At 59.8% G+C, this 24952-nt stretch overlaps 1 protein-coding gene across 1 annotated transcript in view; it reads right to left on the bottom strand.

Moving 5' to 3' along the window:
- Positions 1-24952, bottom strand: part of HMCN2 (hemicentin 2) — a 141462-nt gene that overhangs the window by 95069 nt on the left and 21441 nt on the right. Inside the window, exons 5-15 of the mRNA XM_070058093.1 lie at positions 19111-19282; positions 18577-18683; positions 17690-17810; positions 14678-14941; positions 11878-12022; positions 11296-11417; positions 8980-9252; positions 7921-8062; positions 7384-7511; positions 6887-7000; positions 5126-5275 (exon numbers count right to left, since the gene is read on the bottom strand). Of these exons, the coding sequence (XP_069914194.1) occupies positions 5126-5275; positions 6887-7000; positions 7384-7511; positions 7921-8062; positions 8980-9252; positions 11296-11417; positions 11878-12022; positions 14678-14941; positions 17690-17810; positions 18577-18683; positions 19111-19282 (1738 nt within the window). The remainder of the gene's footprint in view (positions 1-5125; positions 5276-6886; positions 7001-7383; positions 7512-7920; positions 8063-8979; positions 9253-11295; positions 11418-11877; positions 12023-14677; positions 14942-17689; positions 17811-18576; positions 18684-19110; positions 19283-24952) is intronic.

Below are 24952 nucleotides of genomic sequence, written 5' to 3'. Positions count from 1 at the left end.
GGGCCAGGTACCCAAAAGTCTGCCATCCCAGCTGTGCACAGGCCAACACTGGGGCCCCCTCCATGCCTCGCCTCCCCCGAGCGGGTCTCAGGCTTGCTCGGGCCCTGAGTGCGCCTCCACCCCCTCCCCTCCTTCGCCCCAGCCAGCCCAGCTTTGTGCCCCAACCTTGGAGCCCTCTGAAGCCCCCTCTCCTCTCCATCCCCTTCCTAGGCTTGACGTGCACGGCCGAGAAGTGCGAGTGACAGGTGCAGAGGATGGCGCTCGGCACCCTGCTGGGTGACAGGCAGCGAAAGGAGTGCTCTGGGCACCACGATGTCACCCAGTGTTTCCATGAACTCGCAAAGTGGGTGTTACTACCACAGCCCTCATTCTACACAAGAAGAAACTGAGTCAGAGACATGGAGAGTCCCGCCCAGGGTCACAGCTCAAAGTCAAGGGCAGAGCTGCGATCGGAGCCCAGGGCTGACCAACACCAAAGCCCAGACTCCCGACCCACAACCCTTCACCCTTCACCCCTGGGTGCTGTGCCAGCCACAGCTGCGCCTGCCTCTTCCATCTTCCTGCAGGGGTCACTCCCAAAGCAGCCAGACCCAAGCCTGGGCTACCCAGCTGGGGCCCACCCCGAGCACTGGGATCAGCAGGGCTGTGCTGCCAAGCCTGTCTCGCCGACCAGGACCCCAGGCCCCTCAGTGGGTGGAGGGGAGGCTGAGGCCCCAAGTCCAAGTTGGGAGAAGGGGGACCGGGATGTCAACCTGGTGCTGTTCTCAGGGGCTCATCTCTGCTCTGGGGTGCCAAGCCCCTCCTCACAGCCGCCCAGCGCCCTCACTTCCCAGGAACCCCCACTGTGCCTTGGCCTCTGACAGGTTGGGGCAGGAGCTGCAGGAGCCAGGACAGGTGGATGTTGGCAGAGCCACTCCCGGGGAGGCCCCTCTGCAGCTGAGGGTGGCAGAGCCTGTGTGCAGCAAGGACTCATGAGGGGCAAGGAGGGGGCTCAGCCCCGGGCTGAGCGGTGACCGCAGGAAATCCCCAGGCTGGAGCCCTGGCCCCGAGGAGTGCGGTCTGGAGGCGGGGCCTCTGGGAGGAATCAGGTGTGCATGAGGTCATGGGGGTGGAGCCCCACCTGGGGTTAGTGCCCTTAGTGCAGAGACGCAGACAGCTGGCTACTCCCCCGTCCACTCACATGCACCCAGGGGAGGCCACAGGAAGGGGGCGGCCACCGCGAGAGAGCCCTGGCAGAGCCCAGCCATGCTGGCACCCCGAGCCACGACATCCACCGTGGGAGCCGTGAGAAACAGATCTCTGTGTTGCACTGCTGCCCACGAGAGCCTGTTCCTGGCCACCCGAGCTGACCAGGTCACTGTGCCTCTGTCCCCTCCCGGCTCCCACGGGCAGGGAGCAAAGTGCAGGCTCCTGAAAGCCTCAGGTCCCTGCTGGGGCAGCCTCACTCCCTGCACCTGCTCCCTTGTGCCTCCTGTGAGGCAGCCTGGGGTACAGGGACTGGGCCAGCAGCCGGCAGGACTGAGTCAGTGCAAGGGGGAGGGGGGGGAGGGAAGAGAGAGGGAAGATGGCCGCCCCACGAGAGCGACCGGCAGGAACAAGGGTTGCAAGCAAGAGGGTGGGCGACTTCTCTGTGCGAAGGAGGCTGCAGCTCGGGTGCAGGGAGGGGCACTTGCAAGCTCCTTGCTCTTCAGAATGGCGCGGGTGGGGTCAGCAAGGACCCAGGCAGGGGCCACACTGCCCTCCCAGGGGTTTTCCAGGAGGAAGGAACCCATGGAAGCTCTGGCCATAGTGAAGGGATGATGGCACAGGTGGTGACTTCTCGGCCGCCTCCTGACCCCCAGAGCAACAGACACTGGGCTGACAGCCCCAGGCCCTCACTCAGGCCTCAGTTTCCCGCTCTGGAAAGAGTGGGCTCCATTATTCCCCCTGAAAGTTCCAGGGACCGCCTGGAGCCCCTGCAGGCCCTGGGCGGGGCTGGCAGGGAGACCCCTGCACGGTTTAAGCAGGAGGAGGGAGGGGTGCTGTGCAGAGGGCTAGAGTGCACCAGGCGGAGGCCCGGGCCCAGGCCCTGCCTTGAGAGCCTGAGGGGGCAGTGGTGCCTGAGCAGGGGGCCCGCACTCCACGATGCTGTCCCCATACGGAGAGGCTGCGACCAGCCTGCAGCCCCGGCCCCGCTGGCCAGGCCCACAGATGACGCTCACGAGCGTTTTCCTCCATAAAGAAATATTTCAGACAGATTTTTAAATGCCTCAGTACAAAGACACCTACAGCTCCAGCTGGTCATCTTCCTCTCATCACTATTACTCATTTTTCATCCTGACTCTAAAGGAAATTAACATCAGAACGTCATCCTGGGCTCCTAAATATATCGCAGGGCTTCTGCCCACAGAGCGTGATGGAGAAGCTACGCGGGACAGGCCATGCCTGCCCCCCGGCTCGCTTCTCTCTGCTCCCCCACCCCAGGCTGGCCAAGGGTCTGCAGTGCCCACACGAGCCCGTCCCTACTCCCCAGCTCACCCATCCAGCACTGAGCGCTGCTGGGAGCGCATGAGAAGCCAGGACTAAGTGAGAGGGCAGACAGGCAGCGGGCAGCCTTGGAAAGGAAATCAAGCAAAGTAATCAGGACCCTGAATTCGGGCAGGGGGTGCCCGCTGCAGAGCCACATCACCAGCTGTGGGACCAGCCCTCCGCCTCAGCCGCCCCTCTCAGCCCACCTGCGCCCACAGGGGACACCAAAGAGCCCTCGGGCTGCTCCCAAGTGCAGGCACAGCCGCGGCGGGAGGGGAAGGCCGCCCCCCTCTCGTGCCCCGAACACCAGCAGGAAGCCTGTTCCCAGCTCAACAGCAGGACGTGGGCACAGTGCCACCCATCCCCAGCCTCTGCCAGCTTGGCCAGGAGAGCCAAGGCGCAGCTGCCACCCAGATGAGCAGAAAATTTCATTTCCCACTGCCGCTGCCAAGCGGGCTCCCTCCAGCTCCACAGCTGCTGGGCCGGCCTCCACGCCGTCCGTGATCCAAGGCCACAGGGTGCCAGTGCCTCCGCAGCTCTGCCTCCAGGCTGCCGGCCGTACCCTCCCTCTGACGCGCAGAGACAGCCCCAAGGCCAGCGGCAGACAGGGAAGGAACAGGGCGAGGTGGGCACATCAGCCTGGACCCCGAAGAGGAAAAGCTTGGCTGGAGACCAGAGGAGGCCCACAGGATGACGGCCGCAGCACACACACACACACACACACACCCGCCGGAGCAGTGCCCTACTCTCCCGGGACCTTCAGGCTGACTCCTGCGGCAGTGGCTTTACCGGAGCCCACTGCGTCACAGGCCCCTCCGCCTCTCACTTGCACCACATCCCAGGAGCATTTCTGCCCACCAGAAGCCCGGGGCCCAGAGAGAAGGATGCTGGCAGCACCACAACCATGGCCAGGGCTCAGTGCCAGCTCTGCCGCCCACCAGCTGCATGGTCTCAGGCAAGACACTGAATCTCCCCGTGCCTCAGTTTCCCCACCTGTGCATGAGACGAGGCCAGCTGCCACCCCCCAGCATTGCTTTGAGGACGACAGGTGTCAGCTTAGAGCTGGCTGATGCCACAGAAGTGTGGCTTTCGGCTCCACTCCCGCCACATTCAGGCTCCTGGGCCCATGACTTTCCACCCCGGCCCAGCCCAGCTGAGAGCCTGGCCACACAGCACAGAAGGTGTGGACACACAGCTCTTCTCCCAGAACCTCTCAGGGACCCCAGGCCGGAAGTGACCGGCAGCAGGTGACAGCTGCCTTGGCCTCCACGCCTCTCCTGCCCGGTGTCACTCGCTCCCTGCCTCACTTCTCCGGCCATGGTGTCCGGGAGGCGGGAGCTTGCACGTGCTGTTCCCTTTCCCTGGAACACTGTCCCCAGCTCCACGCCTGCCTGGCTGCTCTGGCTCCAGCTGGGACAACACCTCGCCCAGGAAGCCTTCCCAGCTCCCGGTGTTAGCTTGGCCCCCTTCCTCGGGTCCCCACACCCTGAGGATGCACTTCCAGATGCCTGGTTTTTCTGCTCTCAGCTTACAGGGAGTCCCCACGTCTCTCCAGCCATGGCTCCATGTGACAGGGCCTGGCACACGGGCACCTGGTGGCCCTTGTTAGAGGAATGAATGATAGCACAAATGAACAGATGAAGGCTAAGGGCACGAAGCCGGGAAGGTCACCAGTCTAAGATGGCACCTTGGGGAGCCCTTGGCTACCTGAGCCACTGTCGGCCTCGGCCCAGCCTGGCCCACCCAGCCTAGACGCACACGCTCTCGGCTCTCCGTCCTCCCCAGAGCCCCCAGCGTCTGCCTCTCCCGCTGTGGCCACAGCAAAGCCTTGGAGTCCAACCTGCACTGGCTCAGCCTGCCAAGGAGCTGTGCCTGTGGCTTTGCAGCCAGTCCCGTGCCGGGAGCCAGGCCTGGAACTCAGACCTCATGAACACACAGGACTCACGCTCCCCATGTACAACGAGTACAGTCGCCCCTCTCTGTTTGCCAAGCAGTCGAGGGGCCAGACCCTGCACCAAGCCTCATTCAGGGAACGACACCCGGCCCTCAGGGCAGAATGGCGGAAAGTGACAGAGTAGAGACGAACTCGGCTGTCAGCCCCAGCCTGAACCACGCTGGCTCTGTGGGATGCCGCCTCCAAGCAGCCCCCAGAGACCCCTCCCTTCTGGACTCTCTGGCTTGTGTGACCCCTCCCAATCACAGGGCCCTGGGGCTGGTCTGTGACCAGCAGAATGGGCAGAAGGGACAGTGTGTGGGGACAGACAGTGGCTTCCACCCTGGACCCTCTCTCTCCATCCTGCCCGCCCACACTCTTGCCCTGGGGAAAGCCCACGTGGCAAGGGATGGAAGCCTCACGCCACAGCCACTTGAGTGAGCCTGGAGGGGACTCCGATGGTGGCCACGTGGCAGGCCCTGCACCAGAACCGTCCAGCTGAGCCACGCCTGATGCCTGGCCCTCCGAATGGGAAAGAACAAACGCTCACGGCTTCAGCCGCAGAGTGTGGGGCGATGTGCGACCCAGGGAGCCGCGACACGCACGCCAGCTTCTCTCCATCAACCCTGTCCCGAGGCCACGATGGCAGCCAGGGGCAGGAGCCGCAGGGCGGGGCACACTCACGTCCGACCTCCAGCTGGATTTCCGCGGTGGCGTCACCCAGCTCGTTGATGGCTCGACAGGTGTAGACCCCAGCATCCCTCTCGCGAACCGCTGGGATCCGCAGCGTCCCCGACATGGAGCCCTCAGGAGCCAGAATCATCTCAAGGCCCCCTGGACCACACAAGAAAGAGAGTCAGTCGGGGCCGGCTCTGTGGGGTTGTGGGCTAGGCCTGGGGCTCTGGCATCCCATATGGGCACCGGCTCTAGTCCCAGCTGCTCCCCTTCCGATCCAGCTCTCTGCTATGGCCTGGGAAAGCAGTAGAAGATGGCCCAAGTGCTTGGTCCCCTGCACCCATGTGGGAGACCCAGAAGAAACTCCTGGCTCCTGGCTCCAGATCAGCCCAGCTCCAGCCGTTGTGGCCATGTGGGGAGTGAACCAGTGGATGGAAGACCTCTCTCTCTCTGTCTATAACTCTGCCTCTCAAATAAATAAGTCTTTAAAAAAAAAAAAAAAAAAAGAGCATCAGCTGGCATCCCCTGGTCGCCACAGAGGCCGGTACCTCCAGCCTCCCAGATGCCAGGCTCTTGCACCCCATGAGGCTGGTCTTCCCTGAGCCCCTTGTAGACCAAAGTGGAGGCCCAGCCAACCCCCGGCTTGTCAGGCTCACCACCCAGGAACTCGTGCCTGGGCCTCCCACTGGGTCAGACCCAGACACGGGAGCTGAGGTGGCCATAGCCCACATGTCCATCTCCCCGGGGCCTCACACACCCCCTGACCCTTGCCCGCTCCTTCCTATATTCAATTTAATTTTGTATTTTACGTTGCAGGAAAATATACATCCCATAAAACATCTCATCTTGTCCTAACTGCAGTGGCATTAGGGACCTCCACACTGTGTGCCCGTCACCTCCATCCAGCTCCGGGCCCGCCCCCAGCCTCCGGCACCCGCACTCCACTCTCTGTCCCTGTGAACTGGCAGACGCCTGGCGGATCTGTCCTCAGGGGACTGGCTCCTGTCACCTGGCAAGCCCTCGAGGCTCACCCACGCCGCAGCGTGTCCGGATGCCAGGCCTTCTCAGGCTGCGCGGCACTCCGCTGCAAGCCCCCTTTCAAAAGGGGCTGGGAGGAGGGGGCCCAGGGCCAGAGCAGGCAGCGTCACAAACACTAGGCAGGCCACAGGCAAAATGCTGCAGCCCCGGGCTGACAGTGCCTGCCCTGCCTGTCTGCAGGGCCGGGACCCCCGACAGGTGCTGCAAAGAGCAGAGCCCACCGGTGGGAGGGGCCTCATCGGTGGTCCTGACTGATCCTTGGGAGGGAGCCCTGCACACGTCCAGGGGGGCCGAAGCAGTGGCCCCCAGCCCTGACAAGCGAGCAGCAGCTCCGCCCAGGGCCACGTGCAGACACTGCACACACTCTCGCTCAGCCCTCCGAACCGCGGTTACCCCATTCCTGCTTCTCCAGAATTCACGCTGGCCTCAGCACCACCACCAGGTGTGGTGCGTCTGGCTCCTTCTAAACACGTCACACAACCAAATCCATCTTGGAATGCCCCATTCGACAGTGAAGGAAACTGAGGCTCAGACACTCCAAGTCACGCCAAGGTCACCCCGGAGAGCCAAGATTCGAATCTGGGTCTGACTCCATCCCGCTCCTAACTCGAGCATCGACTGCAGAACCGGGCTGGGGAGAAGCTGGGCCTGCTGGACCCGTGCTGCCCCCCCAGACCCCTACTCGTTTTCTGGAAAGCCGACCCCCCTCAGGCCCCTCTCCCACCTTCGTACCTCGATACCAGATGACCCGGGGTGGGGGGACCCCCGATGCCTTGCACCCCAACACGGCCTCCTCCCCAACGGCTACAAGCACCACGGCACTGACAGCAGACACAGACGGGGGGTCTGCAAGGGAGGGGGGGCCGCTGGGGACCAGCCTGCACGTGGCCCAGCGCGAGGAGTCCACAGCCTTGGGGAGCCCCTCACGCCATCCGCGCCAGCACCCCTCACTCCACACTGCCCTCCCGCCACCCCTGCCTGGAATGCCGTGGACCAGCAGAGGGGTCACCTCTGCCGAGGGTCGTGCTGGGCCCTGCGTGTGGCGGCCCCTCCCCCATCACCCTGACATCCCAGGAAAGCACCATCCGCAGCCACCTGCTTGTTGGCTTTGGGCCAGCTCCCCCCGGCCAGGGGGCCACGTGTGCACTGCTGTGCCCCCGGCCTGACCCAGCCCAGACGCTCAGTGGACGCGGGAGGCCCTCCTCCTGCAGGTGCGCTGGGCCCGGTACCTGTGTAGTAGAGGGTGACCGTCTCCTCGTCCGTCCCAGCCTCGTTCGTGGCCTGGCAACTATAATTCCCAGCATCCTCAGGGGCTAGGCCCCGAATGATCAGCGTACCCTGGGCGTCCACCTGGATTCTGAGTCAGCCACAAAAACGTTCATCACTACCGACGAATTAACCAGCAGCAGTGTCCCTAGCGACCGCTCTCCCACACGGAGCGCTTGCCGGCGGCTGGGCTGTGCCCCAGGCGTTTTACCTACAGGGCCTTTAATTCTAGTTCACGAAACGCTGACAGGCAAGGGTGTTTGCCCAGGGCCACGCAGCCTGAAGGGAGAAGCAAGGTTCCCGGAAGGGTCTGCTGGATCCTGGCGCCCGAGCCCCTGACCCCACGGCCACTGCTGCATTTCCAAAGCAATCTTGTCCCCCAAATGACCACAGGAAGAAGGGTGCCCCGCCCCCCTCCCCCCACCCCAGGCAAGAAGCCCAGGCCTAGCCAGCCTCGGCCGCCTGTGCCAGCCCCAGAGCTCTGTGTGGGGGGCCCTTACCTGCTGTCCTCTTGCAGGGCGCGGCCCTCGCGGCTCCAGGAGACGTGGGGGGTGGGGTATCCCGAGGCTGAGCAGCTGACCTTCACCTCCACGCCCTGGGGCAAGTGCTGAGACCTGGTGTGGATGCTGACCTGCGGGGCCTCTGTGGCCCAGAGGGAGAGTGGACAGGTGGGGACGAGCCCATCAGAGCGGCTGTGCCATCCGCTACCCAGCCCAGGCCTCTCCCCCTCCCTGCAGCCACAGACAAGCAGGACAGGGAAGCAGGGTCCCAAAGGGCCCGACTCCCCTTGGATTCTGGGATAGACCAGAATCCTCTGGGGCCTGGGGTAGACCAGGTGGCCGCCCCACATGGGAGCCACCTCCTGCCGACAGGAAGCATCAAGCTCCCAGGGTTCTGCTCTGGGCTGAGCGCCTCGGGGGGCAGCTGCTGGAGCCGGGGACAGCTTTCCCTGTGGTGATCCTGAGGCCCCTAGGTCTGCCCTAATATCAGCCCTAAACTTGGGAAAGTTCCCAGGACAACAGGCCTGCGAGGCTTGAACCCAGCTCATCTGGAAACGGCAGGCACCCCACCACACACACCTGCGACAGGCATGACTAGTAGATCTCCAACCTGCAGAGCCCAGACCTGGCCTTGGAATCCTGCTCAACACGCCCCAGGCAGAGTCACTGGCACAAGAGAGGGTGAGCGTTCTGCCTCCTGTGCTCCCACCCTGCAGGGCTGCCCAATCTCTGCTGAACCCTGAGCTCCGACCTCTCACCCAGTGCCCTAGATATGCAGCGGGAACGTGGAGGGGGAGGGGGAGCTAGATGGCATGAGAAAAGGACAAGACACGTGGAATTGGCTTGGCCTGTAGCAGTAGAAACTTAGGCTAGATGCTAGGAAGAACTTTCCAACGACGAGGACCACTTGGCTTTGGCTAGGAGGCTGTAGAAGCCCCTTTCCCTAGGGGGTCAGAAAGCACCGAATGTGCTGTGGCTGCCTGCCAGAGACTGTGTCGGAGCAGGGGGATGGACGGGTGGGCTTCTGGGGGGGCACAGCTGTGGCAGGAAGGGCCTCACCTCTCACCAGGAGCCAGACGGAAGCCCGTGAGACCCCATTGGCGTTGCTGGCCATGCACTGGTACCGCCCGCTATCGCTGGGGATGACAGCGCCGACCTCCAGGGACAGGTCGGCCAGCTGGGTGACCCGGCCGGTGGCGGCTGGCAGGACTCGCCAGTCGCGAACCCACGTCAGGTTGTAGGGAGCCTCGCCGAGGACGCGGCAGGAGAGGATGGCGGTCTCCCCGGGGGACACGGTCACGTTGGGGGCAGGGACCAGCTGTGGCGGGGGGTCTGTGGGACACAGGCACGGGGTGGGGGACGCAAGGGCTGAGGCACAGATGCCCGAGAGTATCCAGGCTCTCAGGGCCCGCCCTTGCCCCAGCACCAGCCAGCAGAGCCCTCCGCAGCCATCTGCTCACCACCTGGGCGGGACACCCCCCACTCTTCCTGCACCCTCCCGGGCCGCGTGCCTGTGCGTGCGTCCTGCAGCGGCCGCAGCATCTAACACGTCACCAACCCCCCCGTCCCACCCTGAGGAATGAAAGCCTTGCAAAGCAGCAGCCAGCAGGGAGAGCCACTCCCCATTCCCACGGCCCAGCTGTTGTTCACAGCCCAGCTCTGAAGACCGAGCCACTGCCCCCAGGGCGGGGGGGTGGGGGGCGGAGCAGAGCTGAGAACGCTGCCACCTGGACACAGAAGGGACCATCTCAGAGGTCACCTCGCACAGGGACAAGGCCCTGGAGCCAGCAGGCAACACGCTCCAGGGACGGTGATGTCCATGCACACGCGTGCTGGGCTCTGCGGCCACCCGGAATCATGAGAGACTTGCCCATCCTGGGGCAAGTCGGGACATCTGCTCTGGGCAAACCTAAGCAGAAGGAGGGTTTTCCTGGTAATGGACTGGGATTACACAGGAAAATCTACCTTTTCAAAAAGAAATTGTTTATTTGAAAGGCAGACTTACAGAGAAGGGGAGACAGAGAGAGGTCTCCCACCCACTGATTCACTCCCCAGATGGCCACATCAGCTGTTCTGGGACAGGCTGAAGTCAGGAGCCAGGAGCTTCCTCTGGGTCTCCCACATGGGTAGCAGGGGCCCAAGCAGTTGCTTTCCCAGGCCATTAGCAGGGAGCTGGATCAGAAGCGAAGCAGCCGGGACACCGGGACGCCGGCACTGCAGGGGCAGCGGCAGAGGCTTTACTCGCTGGGCTGCCACGCTGGCCCCCAAAATCTAGCCGTTTCTATGAAATGTCAGAATGACTCGAAGTCAGTTTCAGCTCTTAACCAAATAAGAGAAAAAGCAAAGATGGCCAAATGTCTCCTTCCCGTGTCCTCGTTGTTTATCGGAAGCGAAATGTCACCAGTGACTGCCGCAGAAGCACGCGCCGACTGGCTGCGTGGTGACATGACGACAAGCCAGGCTGTGACAAGCATCTGTGACTCTGTAGGACCTAGGAAAAGGGCTGTGCGGAAGTGAATCCAACGGCAGGTGGGGGCCCCGGGCTCCTGCTTGCTTCCGGAGTTTCCCAGCCTTGCAGTCAGCAGCGAGCCTGCTCTCCTGCGACTGCACGCTCCCTGGGTTCCTTCCCAACCAGACAGCTTAGGTGCCAAATTGTCAACACAGGCGCTGATGTTGCAGCGCAGCGAGCTAAGCCGCCACCTGCCGCAGCGGCATCCCATGTGGGTGCCGGTTCGCGTCCCGGCGGCTCCACTTCCAATCCGGCTCCCTACTGATGGCCTGGACAAGCAGCGGAAGATGGCCCGAGTCCTTGGGCCCCTGTCTCCCTTGTGGGAGACCCGGATGGAGTTCCAAGCTCCTGGCTTCAACCTGGCCTGCTACTGCCATTTGGGAAGTGAATCAGCAATTGGAAGATCCCTCTGTCTCTCTCCCTTCATCTCTCTTCCTCCCTTCCTCTCTCTCTTTGTAACTCTGCCTTTCAAATAAATAAACCTTAAAAAAATAGTAAAGCCAGTTTTATTCCGAGACTGTCTGGGGTGTCCTCAGCCTTCCCAGGCAGAGCCCCGCAGGTGTTCTGGGATCAAGACTACAAGATGGCCAGGGGCTCCTGAAAGGGCCTGGGGGTGTGGCCAAGCCCCGGGGGCAGGCCAAGAAGTCAGAGAGGGGATTGAGGCTGGGCAGGGTGGGCACGGCCCAAGCCAGGGCTCTCAAGCTTCCCCCAGCTGGGACCCACGGCCACTCCCAGAGAGGCATGCAGGCAGGTGGCAGTGCAGGCGAACTCCCTCTGATGCTGCCCGGAAGACGGAGACTCGGTGGGAGGAAGTCCTGGAGGGAAGACTGTGGGGAGGGGTGCTGCAAGGGGCCCCGGGCACAGACCTGTGACCACGATCTGGGCCTTCGCTCGGCCGGTCCCAGCCCTGCTCACGGCTGTGCACTCGTACGTCCCCTCCTCGGCCTTGGAGGCCCGTGGGATCTCCCAGCTGCTGTTTCCTGACTCCCTGTGAGCGAAGATCAGCAAGACGCGCAATCACGCTGGCCCCAGCCTGGGCCCCCAGCCTCGTCTGGCCCTCGGGGGCCTCAGCCCCCTGAATCCTGCCCCGAGAAGGCCCCAAGTCCCCTTAGCGAGAGGTAAGCAGCCAAGGATGTGCCCATTCCACAGTACGCGGTGTGACATTGGTCAAGCCCCGTCTGTGTCCTGGACTCCCATGCATGGGGAGGGTCCGTCCTGCCCTGACTCTCATGCAGCTGGGTCCCGCATGAGCCCGGGGGAGGCCCTGCCACGGGCTGATGACCCAGCAGAGGTGGGAGTCCCTGAACCACCCTCCACATCCCCGGCCACCCTGGCGATCCCTGAGCTGGGTTGCCCACGGGGATGATACAACCAAGACTAAGGTCCCCCTCCTGCCACCCACTCCCCCGCGATCCCCACAGGGCGTAAGGGTCTCGGGAGCCACTCACACAAAGTGCCGCTCCTCGCCCAGCCTGGCTCCGTCCCGCCGCAGCTGCAGCCGGAAGGGGAGGGCGCTGTGCACAGAGCAGGAGACCAGCAGGGGCTGCTGCAGGTAGCCATGGATCCGGGGCGGCATGCTGACCAGGGGGGCGCCTGGAGCCAAGGACCAGCCTTCAGAACTCCTCCACGGCCCACTGGCCACACCCAGCAACAGACACCCGGCCACAAACGAATCGGGAGCCAGAAAGCCAGACGGGGTTCAATCCCTGGCTCCCCCATTCAGTGGTCCCCAAGAGCACGTGGCTTCATCTTTCAAAGCCTCAGTTGCCACCTCTGTAAAATGGAGTCACGGCAATGACTTCATCATGTTTGAGGAGCTGGCGTAAGTGGTGCGTGGGGAGCACACGGCACGCCCCATCCGTCATGGCTGGCATTGCTTTTAAGGCTCACTCAGGACTCTACAGCCCCCACTGCCTGGGAGCAGTCCTGACCCCGGGAATGTGGCTGGGGCCGTGCACTTGTCCCTTTGCCTGGGTTGCTGGGGAAGCCTTGCCACTTAAAAATCAGCACGCTTGGGGCGCGGCTGCGAATGCAAAATTCACACACATTTCTGAGACAAAACGAGAGACTTCGATGAAATCGCACAGCTCACGATGAGCCTCTTGGGGCCCCCATCAGACGCCGACTCTGGCCTCGGGGTGATGCCCTCTTCTTTGCTTGGCCATCAGCGGGTTCTGGGGGATCTCGGGGTGCACTCAACCCTCCCCTTCCCTGTTGGAGCCGAGAGGAGCTGGGCGAGATGCTCCAAGGGTGACACAATGCACCAGACCTCCCAGAAGCCCGGAGCTGGGGGTGGGGAGGGCGGCGGGTGACATCATGCACCAGGCTGCCTGCCACGTCCCGGGGGAGAGGGCTGTTGGACCAGCCAGCCACGTCCTCAGCTGCGTGCCAAGCAGCCACCGCTCGCCCACGCGGAAGCCTCGCCCCAGCCGGCTCGGGCTCCCCCTCCTGGGAGCTGAACGGGCCCAGGGACCCCAGACCCACCCCCACGTCTCCAAATCCAAAGCCACCTGCTGGCAGGCCAAGTCCCAGCCTTCCAGACAGGAACGGCGGGGAAAGAAGAGAAGACCCCCTCCCCCTCCCCCCCCGCTGCCTCCACGTGAATCAAAGCTGAGACGGAGACCAGAGCCAGAGCCGGACTCCAACGGCCTGATCGTGGGAAAGAGGCTGTTCATCAGCCTGCAAAGCCCCCGGATGCACGCTGCTCCTCAGAGCTGTAAAGGCCAAGCGGGGAGGGGCCAGGAAGAAGAGGCCCAGGGCTGCCCACCGTCGTGTACCTCAGGGCGCCCTCAGCAGCTGGCCCTCCCCCCCACCTACAACCCCACTACAAGTGCACAGAGGGGGCTGTGTCTCCCAGAGGTCCCCACAAAGAATGACATCCTCCACCCCGGGAGCTCCTCCCAGGCCACCTCCAGGGGAAGGGGCCAGTAGGTGGGAGGAAGGCAGTGGCACCCAGTTAGGAGGCTGAGCGGCCAGGGAGCCCAAATACCCCCTGCCAGGACTATGGGGAGACCTGGAAAGCTTGGGAGGCTCACATAACCCTCAATAACCAACCCTGGAGGTAGCTGGTCTCAGTGCCCTCATCTATAAAACAGGGGCGTGTCTCAGAACCGGCGTGAGCACTCGGTGAGCTAGCCCACGGCACGTGTTTGGACTGCAAACAGCCATGCATGCGGAGTACTAACACAGCGAGCAGAGGGAGTACTGGCACGATGCTGACTGGGATCCTGATCACGACAGGGAAGAGCAAATCCCCACGTCTGCCCTGCCCACCGCTGCAGCTACAGTGCCCAGCACATGCAGTAGCCTCCATGGTACAGAGAGGACGATCAGAATGAGTGTTGGATGGATGCATGGGCGGCAGGGTGGGCGGATGGATGAGCAGATGGGTGGACGTGTAGACTGATGGGTATCTGGGTGAGTATATGGACAGATCAACGGGGTAGATGGAGAGATAAATAGGCAGATGGATGGATGATGGATGGGCGGATATGTGGGTGAGTGGAGGGATGGATGAGTGGATGGATCGGGGGTGGGCGGATCAATGGGTGTATGTATGGATGGGTGGATGGATCGGGGGTGGGTGGATCAATGGGTGTATGGATGGATGGATGGATGGATTGGTGGGTGGGTGGATCAATGGGTGTATGTATGTGTGGGTGGGTGGGAGGGTGGGTGGATCAATGGGTGTATGGATGGATGGATGGATGGATGGGGGGGCGGGTCAATAGGTGTATGTATGGATGGATGGATGGGGGGGCGGATCAATGGGTGTATGTATGGATGGATGGATGGATGGGGGGGCGGATCAATGGGTGTATGTGTGTATGGGTGTATGGATGGATTGGTGGGTGGGTGGATCAATGGGTGTATGTATGGATGGGTGGGTGGGTGGATCAATGGGTGTATGTATGTATGTATGGATGGGTGGGTAGGTGGGAGGGTGGGCGGATCAATGGGTGTATGGATGGATGGATGGCTGGATAGACAGACGAATAGGTCAACAGAGATGGACGAATGGGTGGATAAGGCTGATATGTGACTGGGTAGGTGGTGGATGTACGGTGGGCAGACGGAAAGATGCGTCAGCTTTCTCTAGATCCGTGACCTGGGGGCCACGTTGGAAGCACCTCAGTCTTCAGTATGACACCTTACAGGGGACAGCTGCCCACATTTACTGAACTGATCCAATCATAGAAGGCTTCCAGGAAGAAATGGGCCTGCGAGCCCACAGAGCCAACCACTCACCTGGGGCCACCCCGCTGTAGGAAACTCCAGAGACACGGAGGACGGGGTTTCCCTTGTGGTCCTTGCCCTTCACCTTGAGGTAGAAGCGCTCTGGAGGGGTGTGGAAGGGTGGCCCCGCCCACAGCCGATGGGTGGATCCGTTGGCAAGGGGCTGTGTAGGCAGCGTGAGGAGGGGCTGCCCTGAGCTGTGGGAGAGCTCCACCGAGTCGAGGCGGCCAGGGGCCTGCAGGCCCGTGGAGTTGATCACCAGGGAGATGGGCACTCCTGCAGCGGTGGGGGTGAGGAGTGAAGGTCAGGCGCCGTGAACCTCCTCAAGTAGGGGCCCTGGGACCACACCTCAGGGTCCCCACTGCGCGGCCCTCTGTTACCTGCTCCCCACCTTCTACACCTGTTCCTGGGCCAACTAACGCTGGGGGTGGGAAAGGCGCTGGGGTCTGCTACTGTCCATGGTCCTGAAACGCCACTGTCCACCCTGCATGCTTCCAGGAGCTCTGGCACCTCGGTCACCCTGTAGACTGGACCCTCGGGACGGAGCTGGGAAGGGGCTGCCTTCTGTCCCCACATCCCAGTGTCAGCTGTCATCAGACAGGCTTCAGAGGGTGGCCCCAGCCAATGTGCCTACCCTGGGGACTGACTGACACAGGCCCAACCTCTCTGCGTACTCAGTTCTCTTTTCCACCTTCATGGAAATGCAGGGCTCTGCACGCTGCCCCAGGAGGGACAGGGCTGGGCTCGGGCTTTGTTGTTTTTTTGTTTTTGTTTTTGTTTTTGTTTTTGACAGGCAGAGTGGCAGTGAGAGAGAGAGACAGAGAGAAAGGTCTTCCTTTGCCGTTGGTTCACCCTCCAATGGCCGCCACAGCTGGCGCACTGCAGCCGGCGCACCTCGCTGATCTGATGGCAGGAGCCAGGTACTCATCCTGGTCTCCCATGGGGTGCAGGGCCCAAGCACTTGGGCCATCCTCCACTGCACTCCCTGGCCACAGCAGAGAGCTGGCCTGGAAGAGGAGCAACCGGGACAGAATCCAGCGCCCCGACCAGGACTAGAACCCGGTGTGCCAGCACAGCAAGGCGGAGGATTAGCCTAGTGAGCCGCGGCGCTGGCCAGGGCTCGGGCTTTGTTACGTCCTCAGCTGGCTTGGAAGTTTTGATCAGGTCTCTCCCTTTACACACAGGGACTGACTATTTTTATCCTTCAGAGATCATCAGCTGGGGGCTGTGGCTGTGGCTGGTGTGGCCCAGGAAATGCCTTAAACTTCTCGAAGGAGCATTGAATAACCTGGAAAGGGCACACGGGGGTACTTCACAAAGTCTGAGGAAAATGGACTTCAAAGTCAAGCTTATTTTGGTGCAAAAATATTTTGAAATCCATGCATACAAATGGTCTTCAAAAAAGCGCATAAAGATTCAGATTAAAAAGCTACACGTGGATTTCAAAATTTCTTAAAATTTTTATTTATTTGGGGCAGAAGGACAAAGGGAGATAGAGGGGCAGAGAGAGACAGGGCTCCCACCCAGCAGTTCACTCCTCAAAGGCCTGCATTGGCCAGGGCTGTGTCAGTGCCAAAGCCAGGAGACAGGAACTCAAGCCAGGTCTCCCACAGAGGTGACAAACGCCCAGCTACTGGGGCCGTCACAGCTGTCCCCCAGGATCTATACTGGCAGGAAACGAGACTTGAGAGTCACAGCCAGGAATCAAACCCAGGCACTCCAAAAGAGATGTAGACATCTTATCCACTACACTAAACACCTGCTCCCTGAAAAATTTTTTGCACCAAAACAAACTTAGCTTTTCATTCCATTTTTCCCAAATTTTTGAAGTGCCCCACATAAAAATATAGGAGTTCAGACTCCAACCAACATAACGTAGCAACAGTTCAGGCATCCGCCATCTGCCAAGCCACAGTCTCCCCCGTGCCCTAAAGTCCACAGCACGGGGGCCAAGTGTCAACCATTAGTCATCATTTGCATTACCCTGCTGCTAATCTTTATTTTTCTGTCTCTGACCCACATCTTCGCAAAAGCAGAAACCCCAGAGGGTCCCTTGTGGGCTCCTGTCCCACTCAGTCTGGAAACCGGCCCTGGGGACAGCACCCCGTAGGACTCCTCTCCCCTCCTAGCTGTGGAGAAGTGCCAGCTTCCCCGCTCTTCCCACTTCACAACATTGGCAAAACCACCAGGGGACAAGCGGTGGCCCTGCTTCACTCTCAGGAAATCACGGCTGCCCTGGCGAGGGGAGCAATCCTTGTAACCAGAACGACAAACGTCAGAGGAGGCGCAGCTGCAACAGCAGTGCTGAGTCGCGCTTCCCGTCCCGACTCAGCCTGACCTGGCCCACGCCCCACCTGTCTCTCTTCAGAGCTGGTCCCAGCAAAATCCGAAAACCAGCCCCATTGCAAGGGACCACGTTTTCCAGACCCCCAACCTGGCTCCCAGATGGGATTTCCTGGCACGGAGCTCAGGCAGCCTGAGCCAGACACCTCTGCTGGTACTGTGGCCCCGACTTCTCCGGGTGGAGCCACAGGGAATCCACAGGCAACCTGAGACCCCATCAGGAAAGTGGCCCTGCGCCTCCTACTCCATTTGGCACCCCCTAGGCCAAGCCAGCTCCCACCAGGACATCTGTTCTATGGGGAGGCACCACCCCCTCTTCCTGAGCCATCACGTCAGCTCCCTGGTGCCCCTTCTTTGATTGGACCAGCCTGCTATTTGCTGGAAAGGTGAAGATGGGGGACATGTTTGGACAAAAAGAAAAGAGAAGGGGTGAGCTCAGCAAGAAAGGGGACAACCTGAGGGGCCCATGGCATCCAGGAGGTTCCCTAAAGGTGTGTGCCACCCGTCACGTGGGCTGAGGGCCAGGGCAAGGTGCTGGCCTGGGCTCAGTGTGCATCCTCCTGACCTGGGACAATGTCATCCCACAGCCGCACAGCCACGGGCCCCACCTGCCCACCATGCCCAGAGCCAAGCCCATGGCACAGGAAGGCAGCTTAGCATGGCCCCAGGGCAGCACCGTACCTTGCAAGGGCCACTCGATGGTGTGGTTGAGGTCCAGGGAGGGCTGCGTGGAGAAGCCGGCTCGGAAGTCGATGTTGCTGACGCCCGTGATTCTCACCGAGTGGCGGCCGCTGCTGTAGATCTAGCGGAGGCCCCGCCCACGTCACCGCAGCATCCCCCACCCCACCTCAGCACCCCAGAGGCAGGGCAGGAGGCCGTGGACCTGACCCAGCCCCAGGTCAGCAACTGGGATTCTCCCGCCTTGGCAGACAACATGATGAACTTCCGGCTCCCTGGGGCCCAGCACGGTGCTCCCCCAGGGGAGAAGCAGAGCCCCAGCCACAAGCCTACTCTGAGTGGGCCTCTTGGAGCAGCCCTGCCTGTCACCCTGCAGCCCCCTCTGCTCCCTGCATGGCCAACTCCCCACCTCGCCGTCCGCGTCCGGGTTAGAGCTCTCGGCTCAAAGATGCAGCCGGGTGGTGCTGCCACTTCCCCTGCAGTACCTCACCCCGTAGGCGCTCTGTAAATGCCGCTCCCCAGGGCGGCAGCCTGCTCCACCCAAGCACGTCTTCTAGTTCCCGGAACTGAGCAGGCCCTGTCCCCCGCCAGCTCTGTGCCTCTGAGCCATCTCCCCAAAGTTGTCCCAGCTTCTTTCCTGTGCTTTCCACAGGGCAGGGTTCTGAGCCCCAAGTCAGGGGAACCCTGAAGTCATTTCTCCAAGCCCTGCTTACCAAGCCCAAACTGTTCCACTTGCTCCCCTAGGAAAAGCAGAGCCCTCTCCTCTGCTCTGGACCCGTTACCCCTATTGATATGCCCACACCACTGCCCAGGCTCCCCTCGGAGGAGAAAGGAACGGTTCCGGTTCAGCAGAGTCGGCCTCTCCCCGGCCCCGCACCCGGCACCCCTACCTTGATGGACCACAGCCCAGGATGCTCAGGCTTAAAAGCCACGACCTTGGCCGAGTCGGGGATGTTGAGGAGGACGTTGAGGCCTTCATCCTTCTGCAAGATCCTCCCTGTGCAAGCCCCAAGCCACCAGTCAGTCCCCGACCCTTTCTTGGGGGTTCCGGGGTCCCGTCCTGTCTCCCGGAGCCCCCGCCCACCAGCACCAGTCTCCCCAGCCCGGACTAGAGGGACGTGGGCAGTGCCCGGACCTCTGTCTCACTCTGCACCCAGCCACATGGCTCCCTGGGCACAGGCTGCACACCTGGCCTCCAGACCTAGCCATTCGTGGCATTCGCCGAGCCTTGTGGGCCAGCAGGCCAGGACCAAACACCACGGGCTGTTGCCCTTGGAGACTCCAGGACCCCGCTGAGTCTTTCCTCCAATTCCTGCTGCCTCGTGCACCTTACCCCTGGGCCTGCGTCTCTCTCTGAACCCCTGCTCCCTGGCTCTCGCTCTGCAGCCCGTCACCGGCAGAGGCCAGACCCCAGCAGTTCATACCCAGCGGGTCCCGGACTTCGATCTGTGGCCCTGGCCCGCTCAACGAGACGGTGACCTCCTTCAGGCTGGGGTCAAAGGGGAGTCTCCACGTGTGCTCGCCCTCCTCCTCGTGGTCTGTGGACAGCAGGTGCACCTTGGAGGCCTGAATCGCTGACTCCACCCACTTCAGCACCTAAGAGGTGAGTGGGAAAAGCTGTTAACAGCAGGTGCCCGTGATGTCTTACTTGTGCCTGGCCCGAGGCAGGTCCCTAACCAGCTGCCAGCTGTGTGCAGAATCTGCTCCTTACTCAGGTTGCAGGCAGCACGCAAACCATCCAGGCCACCCCAGGCCACCGCTCCTCACTGCCTTCCGCCAGGCCCAGTTCTCACACTTGTACCTTCCTGGCTGCTGTGGGCTCTGGGCTGGGACATCTAAGTCGAGGCAGTCAGAGGACTCACCTCAGAGGGAATATGCAAGAATAGCTGGGTATGCTTCTACAGCCACCTCCTCCAGGAAGCCTGCCTGGTGGCTTTTACACACAGATGAACCCTGGAGATTGAAATCACCCCAAAGGCTTCAGACTGTTCCCACCAGGGCCCAGCCCCAAGTCCCTTCCCCAAGGTGGAGGTGCAGAACCAGCAGTACTGAGAAGTCTTGAACCCTTGATTGCTCCAACTACTTGCTCATTCTCAAATCAGACAAGTCCCACGGAGGAGCAGACAGAGGCAAGGAGGCTCTCGGGCACACGCTTGGGGCACGAGTTTCAGGGGCTCTCAAACCTCCTCAAAGACCCCCCTGAGTACAGGCCCCCAGGTTAACAACCCTTGCCCCATCTGCACGCGGGACGGCTGAGTCCCTCCAAATCCCTACCATGACCTCCCAGACCCGTGTCTGTGTCCTGGCTCTCACCCAGCTGACCCAAGGTCCCTATCCCCGACTTCCTCCATGCCTGCTAGGCTGGACCCCCAGGAGACCCCAGCCCCCACTTGCAAGAGGCTCCACCCCTTCACAGTCTCCCCCTCCACAGCCTGGAGCAGGCTCTGCTCCCTGTGTGCGCCGCTCGGCTGCAGTTTGCACCCCCCTCGTCCACTTATTGGATCTGTGCCTGCTAAGGTTTAAAAACTAGAGAACTTCAAAACAATCCACGGAAAAGTGCAATTAGGAGACAAGTTTCTATGGATGCCAAAAATGTGAAATCCATGCAGCTTTTTCTTCATAACACACATTTTCCAGGAATATTCTGAAGACCTCTTGTATGCATGCATTTCAATTATTTTTGCACCGAAATAAACATATCTTTTAATTCCATTTTTCCATGAGATTTTCGCCCTCCAAAAGTTCACAGATTAGAAAAGCAATGCCCAGGGCCGGTGCTGTGGCATAGTGGACTAAGCCACCGCCTGCAGTGCTGGCATCCCATATGGGCACCAGTTTGAGTCCCGGCTGCTCCTCTTCCGATCCAGCTCTCTGCTGTGGCCTGGGAAAGCAGTGGAAGATGGCCCAAGGGCTTGGGTCCCTGCACTATTGTGAGACCCAGAAGCCGCCCCTGGCTCCTGGTTTCAGATTGGCTCAGCTCCAGCCATTGTGACCATTTGGGGAGTGAACTAGAGGATGGAAGACACTCTCTCTCTCTCTCTCTTTCTCTCTCTCTCTCTGCCTCTCTGTAATTCTGTCATTCAAATAAATAAATAAATCTTAAATAAGTAAATGATAACTATTATGATTTACTTATTAAAAAAGAAAAGAAACAAGAAACGCGATGCCCAAGTTCAGACGCTCATGGCAGTGGCAAGCAGGGGGTGTGGGGGGCCGCTGGGAAGGGACGAGGTCAGGAGGGGGGGCCTCCAGCCCGGCCTCAGTGACGTTCTAAGAGGAGGAAGGGGACGCGGCAGGGCCCTGCCGCACCTGCGATGCCCCCCACCGTGTGGTGGTCCAGCAAGAAACCTCCCAGCAGGTGCTTGTACTTGACCCGACCTCCCAGGCCTCAGGACCATGGCCACAGAACTTCCCTTATAAGTTACCCCATCTAGGACGCGCTGTTGCAGCAACAGACAACAGTGGGAGACGGTGCCTGTCCTCCAGGGGCACTCGCCGTGCCCCTGCGGATCCCGGCCTGAGCTCACCATGTAGGGGAGGCACCGGGAAGCTCTCTCGGCCTGCGGGCGGTAGAGTGCACACTGCACTTCCCCTGGGTTACCTCTCAGACGCCCTGCTCCATCCTCCTCCCTCCTCAGCTATGCCCCCTCCTTCCCAATGGCCACGCCTCCCGCCTCCCTGGTACTGGCAAGGAAACCAGGAAGGAGAGACAGGAGCCCACCGCCTGGCCTGGGTCATCTCACTCCAGGCCCAGTGACCTCAAGAAGTGTCCCGTGCAAACCTCACAACGGCAGCAAGGGCCCAGCGAAGCTGACTGTGCAAATCAGCACCCCCCCACACACACTGAGAACAGCTGCAGAGCCCTGAGCCCACCGTCTTGGTCTCCGTGGGAGGTGGGCCAAGGACAAAATGAACTGCAAAGGGATCCTGGGGCTGGCCAAACTGCCAGCCCCGAGATTTAGAAACTGTGCTACGTATCCTGTAGGATAAAGCAAATAAGGAAAGATGACCGTATTTTCTGAACCAAGACTTCCTCTTACAACCAAATGTTAATGGAGAGCTATGAGTATAAAATCAAATAAACTAAGCTAAAAAATCTGCAATGTGAAATTTGAATTGAAATATCAGTATCAGGGCTGGCACTGTGGAGCAACGGGTTAAGCCACTGCCTGGTTAAACAAGTTCAAATCCCGGCTGCCCCACATCCCATACAGCTCCCTGCTAACGCCCTGGGAAAGCAGCAGAAGACGGCCCACGTGCTTGGGCCCCTGCATCCATGTGGGAGACCCGGATGGATTCCAGGCTCCTGTTCCAGCTGTTGCTGCCATTGGGGGCGTGAAACAAGGATGGAAGATCTCTCTGTGTCTCTGTCACTCTGCCTTTCAAATAAATGAATCTTTAAAAAAAAAAAAAAAGAAAGAAAGAAAGAAAGAAACATCAGTATAAAAAAATAGAGCAATGGATAGATAGAAGATGGAAGACAGATAAGTCCAGAAAAGATAACGCCCCCAAATTCCACCGATTTTGTTTTCTAAATGTCCTTCCCGACTAGGGTTCCCTGGAGAAACGGCTGATCCCGGGTCCTGGCAGGCAATGTACAAGGATGCCTTCGTTGAGCAGAGAGGGGACACACGTAAGGGTGCAGGAAGCAGCCTGAGGAGGCCCCGCGGGCTACATCTGGGCAACGTGAGCCCAGAAAGGAGTAATTCCTCTCTCAAGGAAGAGTAACTGATAGTCAATCGGAGCACATCGGGGTCTATAATCCACGTGTCCACAAGGGGACCCCAAAAAGAGCAAAATTTCAACCAGTAAAACCCCACCTGCCACTAGTAACAGTGACTCCTGCATTCAAGAGAATTAAACAGGAATCACGGGGCCAGCGCTGTGGCACAGCGAGTTGACGCCCTGGCCTGAAGTGCCGGCATCCCATATGGGTGCTGGTTCTAGTCCCGGCTGCTCCTCTTCCCATCCAGCTCTCTGCTATGGCCAGGAAAAGCAGCAGAAGATGCCCAAGTCCTTGGGCCCCTGCACCCATGTGGGAGACCCGGAAGAAGCTCCTGGCTCCTGGCTTCGGATCCGCGCAGCTCCGGCCGTTGTGGCCATTTGGGGAGTGAACCAGTGGTTGGAAGACTGCTCTCTCTGTCTCTACCTCTCTCTGTAACTCTGTCAAATAAATAAATAAATCTTTAAAAAAAAAAAAAAAAAGGTGAAACAGCCAGGTCTCAAACAGGCACTGGAGGCGTGGCTTAAAAAAAAAGAAAGAAAGAAAGGAGTATTGGATAGACCGGACCTAGCCCATTCTAGAGTATCTCAGATTCTTTTTTACACCAAGCATGAATCTTTTTTAAGTTCTAGGACAAAGAATTAAATGCCAACTTATTCCTTCCCATGAACAGAAGTCCTTGGAAGGAAGCCCACTGATGAGTGTGGGAGGGGCGGTGCAACCAGGGAGCCGTCACTCCAGGCAAGGATCCCTGCAGAGCATGATGGGAGACCCAGCAGCCGCCAGAGCCAGAGCCACAGCATCGCCCTGCAGACCACTGGGGTCCAAAAGGGAAACCCACATGGGGCTGCCTGTCACCAACTCACCCCACCAAACTCAGCATGCCGGACAGGGGGACCACCAGACGTCATCCGCCTCCTGCCGTGACGCCATGGACAGTCCGCCACGTGCAGAACCGGGGACGTGGCACAGGCCCACGCCTCTTCCACAACGTAGCGTCCACAGAAAGGGCAGACAGCTCCAGATTCGAGGAGACGCGGCAGACGCGGCCACTGCACACAACCATGACATCCCGAAACCCGCGACGGAGGACGTGGTGAGGACGGTTAGGGAAACCAGAATGTGGACTAGCAGACGATACCAGGGAATCATTACTACTTTTTAAAATAATAGAATAGGTTATGTTGGAATAGGTTATGTCTTAAAAAAACAACCCCATGCTAAATTATTTATATGGATAAGGTGTCAGGATTTAGCAAGAGCTATAACAAGGCAGATAAAGCAAGCAAAGCAAAAAGTTAACAATTGTTGAATCCAGGTAGCTTTTCCATATCTTTGAACTTTTTCATAGTAATCTAATTTTAAATTGTTTTTTAATTTATTTTTATTTGAAAGGCAGCCAGACAGAGAGAGAGAGAGAGAGAGAGAATCTTCCATCCACTGGTTTACTCCCCAAATGTGCACAATGGCCAGAGCTGAGCCAGGCCAAAGCCAGGAGCCAGGAAATCCCAGGTGGGTGGCAGGGACCCGAGGACTTGAGCCATCATCTGTTGTTTCCCAAAGTGTGCACTAGCAGGACGCTGGCTCGGAAGCAGAGTAGCCAGGACTCAGGTCAGGCACTCCAATACAGGAACCCAGGCATCCAACGTGACAAATTAACTGCTGTGTCAAACAGCCAACCCACAGTAATTTTTTTAAGTGAAAATCATTTAAAAGCAGCAGGTATGCCACGACTTTAATAGATGAGAGATCTTCCAGAAGTTCACAGAAAATGTGTATCATGAAAAAGCCATGCATGGATTTCTAATTTCTTGCACCAAAATAAACACATCTTTTAATTCCATTTTTCTACAAACTTTTTGAAGAGCTCTCGTATACCTGAGCATGCATGGCAGGAAGCTCCCGCCTGCCAATTCCAATCAACTGGAAACGGCTCTCTGGAATGCTGTTTAAGGAAGAAACGTGAAGTCACATGGAGCCTCCGTTAGAAAAGTTCTGTGATGGATTAGCAATGTCTGCCTTGGACAGGGGATTAGAAAGTGGTGTCTCTCGTGCTACCTCGTGGGCGTCCTTGCTCTAAGTCAGGGTCCCTCGCCTCTCCTGCTGCTCTCCCACAGAAGGGAAAGGAAGGGAACTGGAAGAAACGGACTATGTTTTGCTCAGCTAGAACATATGTGGCAAGCTTTCAGTTACCACAGGAGAAGAATTCTGTGTTCTGCAAACGCATCTGTTTTTAGACGGGAGCTCCTGCCGTCTGCTTTGCCCAGCTTTCTAAGTCGTGTATCTCTCAACAGAGTCCCACCTGGCTGGGCCACAGAAGGGGGTCAGGGCTCCTGGTCCATGCAGGGGTAGGAGATGGGGAGCAGCAGCCACAGAGGCCCCCGGAGAGGCAGACAGCAGCTGGCGACTGCCCGGACATCGTGACGGCTCTGGGTGTAACCACAGCCTCTTCTCTGGGGGCCCAGGCCTTGCCAGGGGTCAGGAGGAAACGAGGACCCTGCAAGCCGCCGCGCGGTGGTGGCAGCACCAGCTGACAGTCACCC

Source organism: Oryctolagus cuniculus, chromosome 1 (assembly GCF_964237555.1).
Source record: "Oryctolagus cuniculus chromosome 1, mOryCun1.1, whole genome shotgun sequence".
Classification (NCBI taxonomy): Eukaryota; Metazoa; Chordata; class Mammalia; order Lagomorpha; family Leporidae; genus Oryctolagus; species Oryctolagus cuniculus.
The sequence above is the reverse complement of the archived record's forward strand: the minus strand, read 5'-3'. Positions and strand labels throughout refer to the sequence as shown.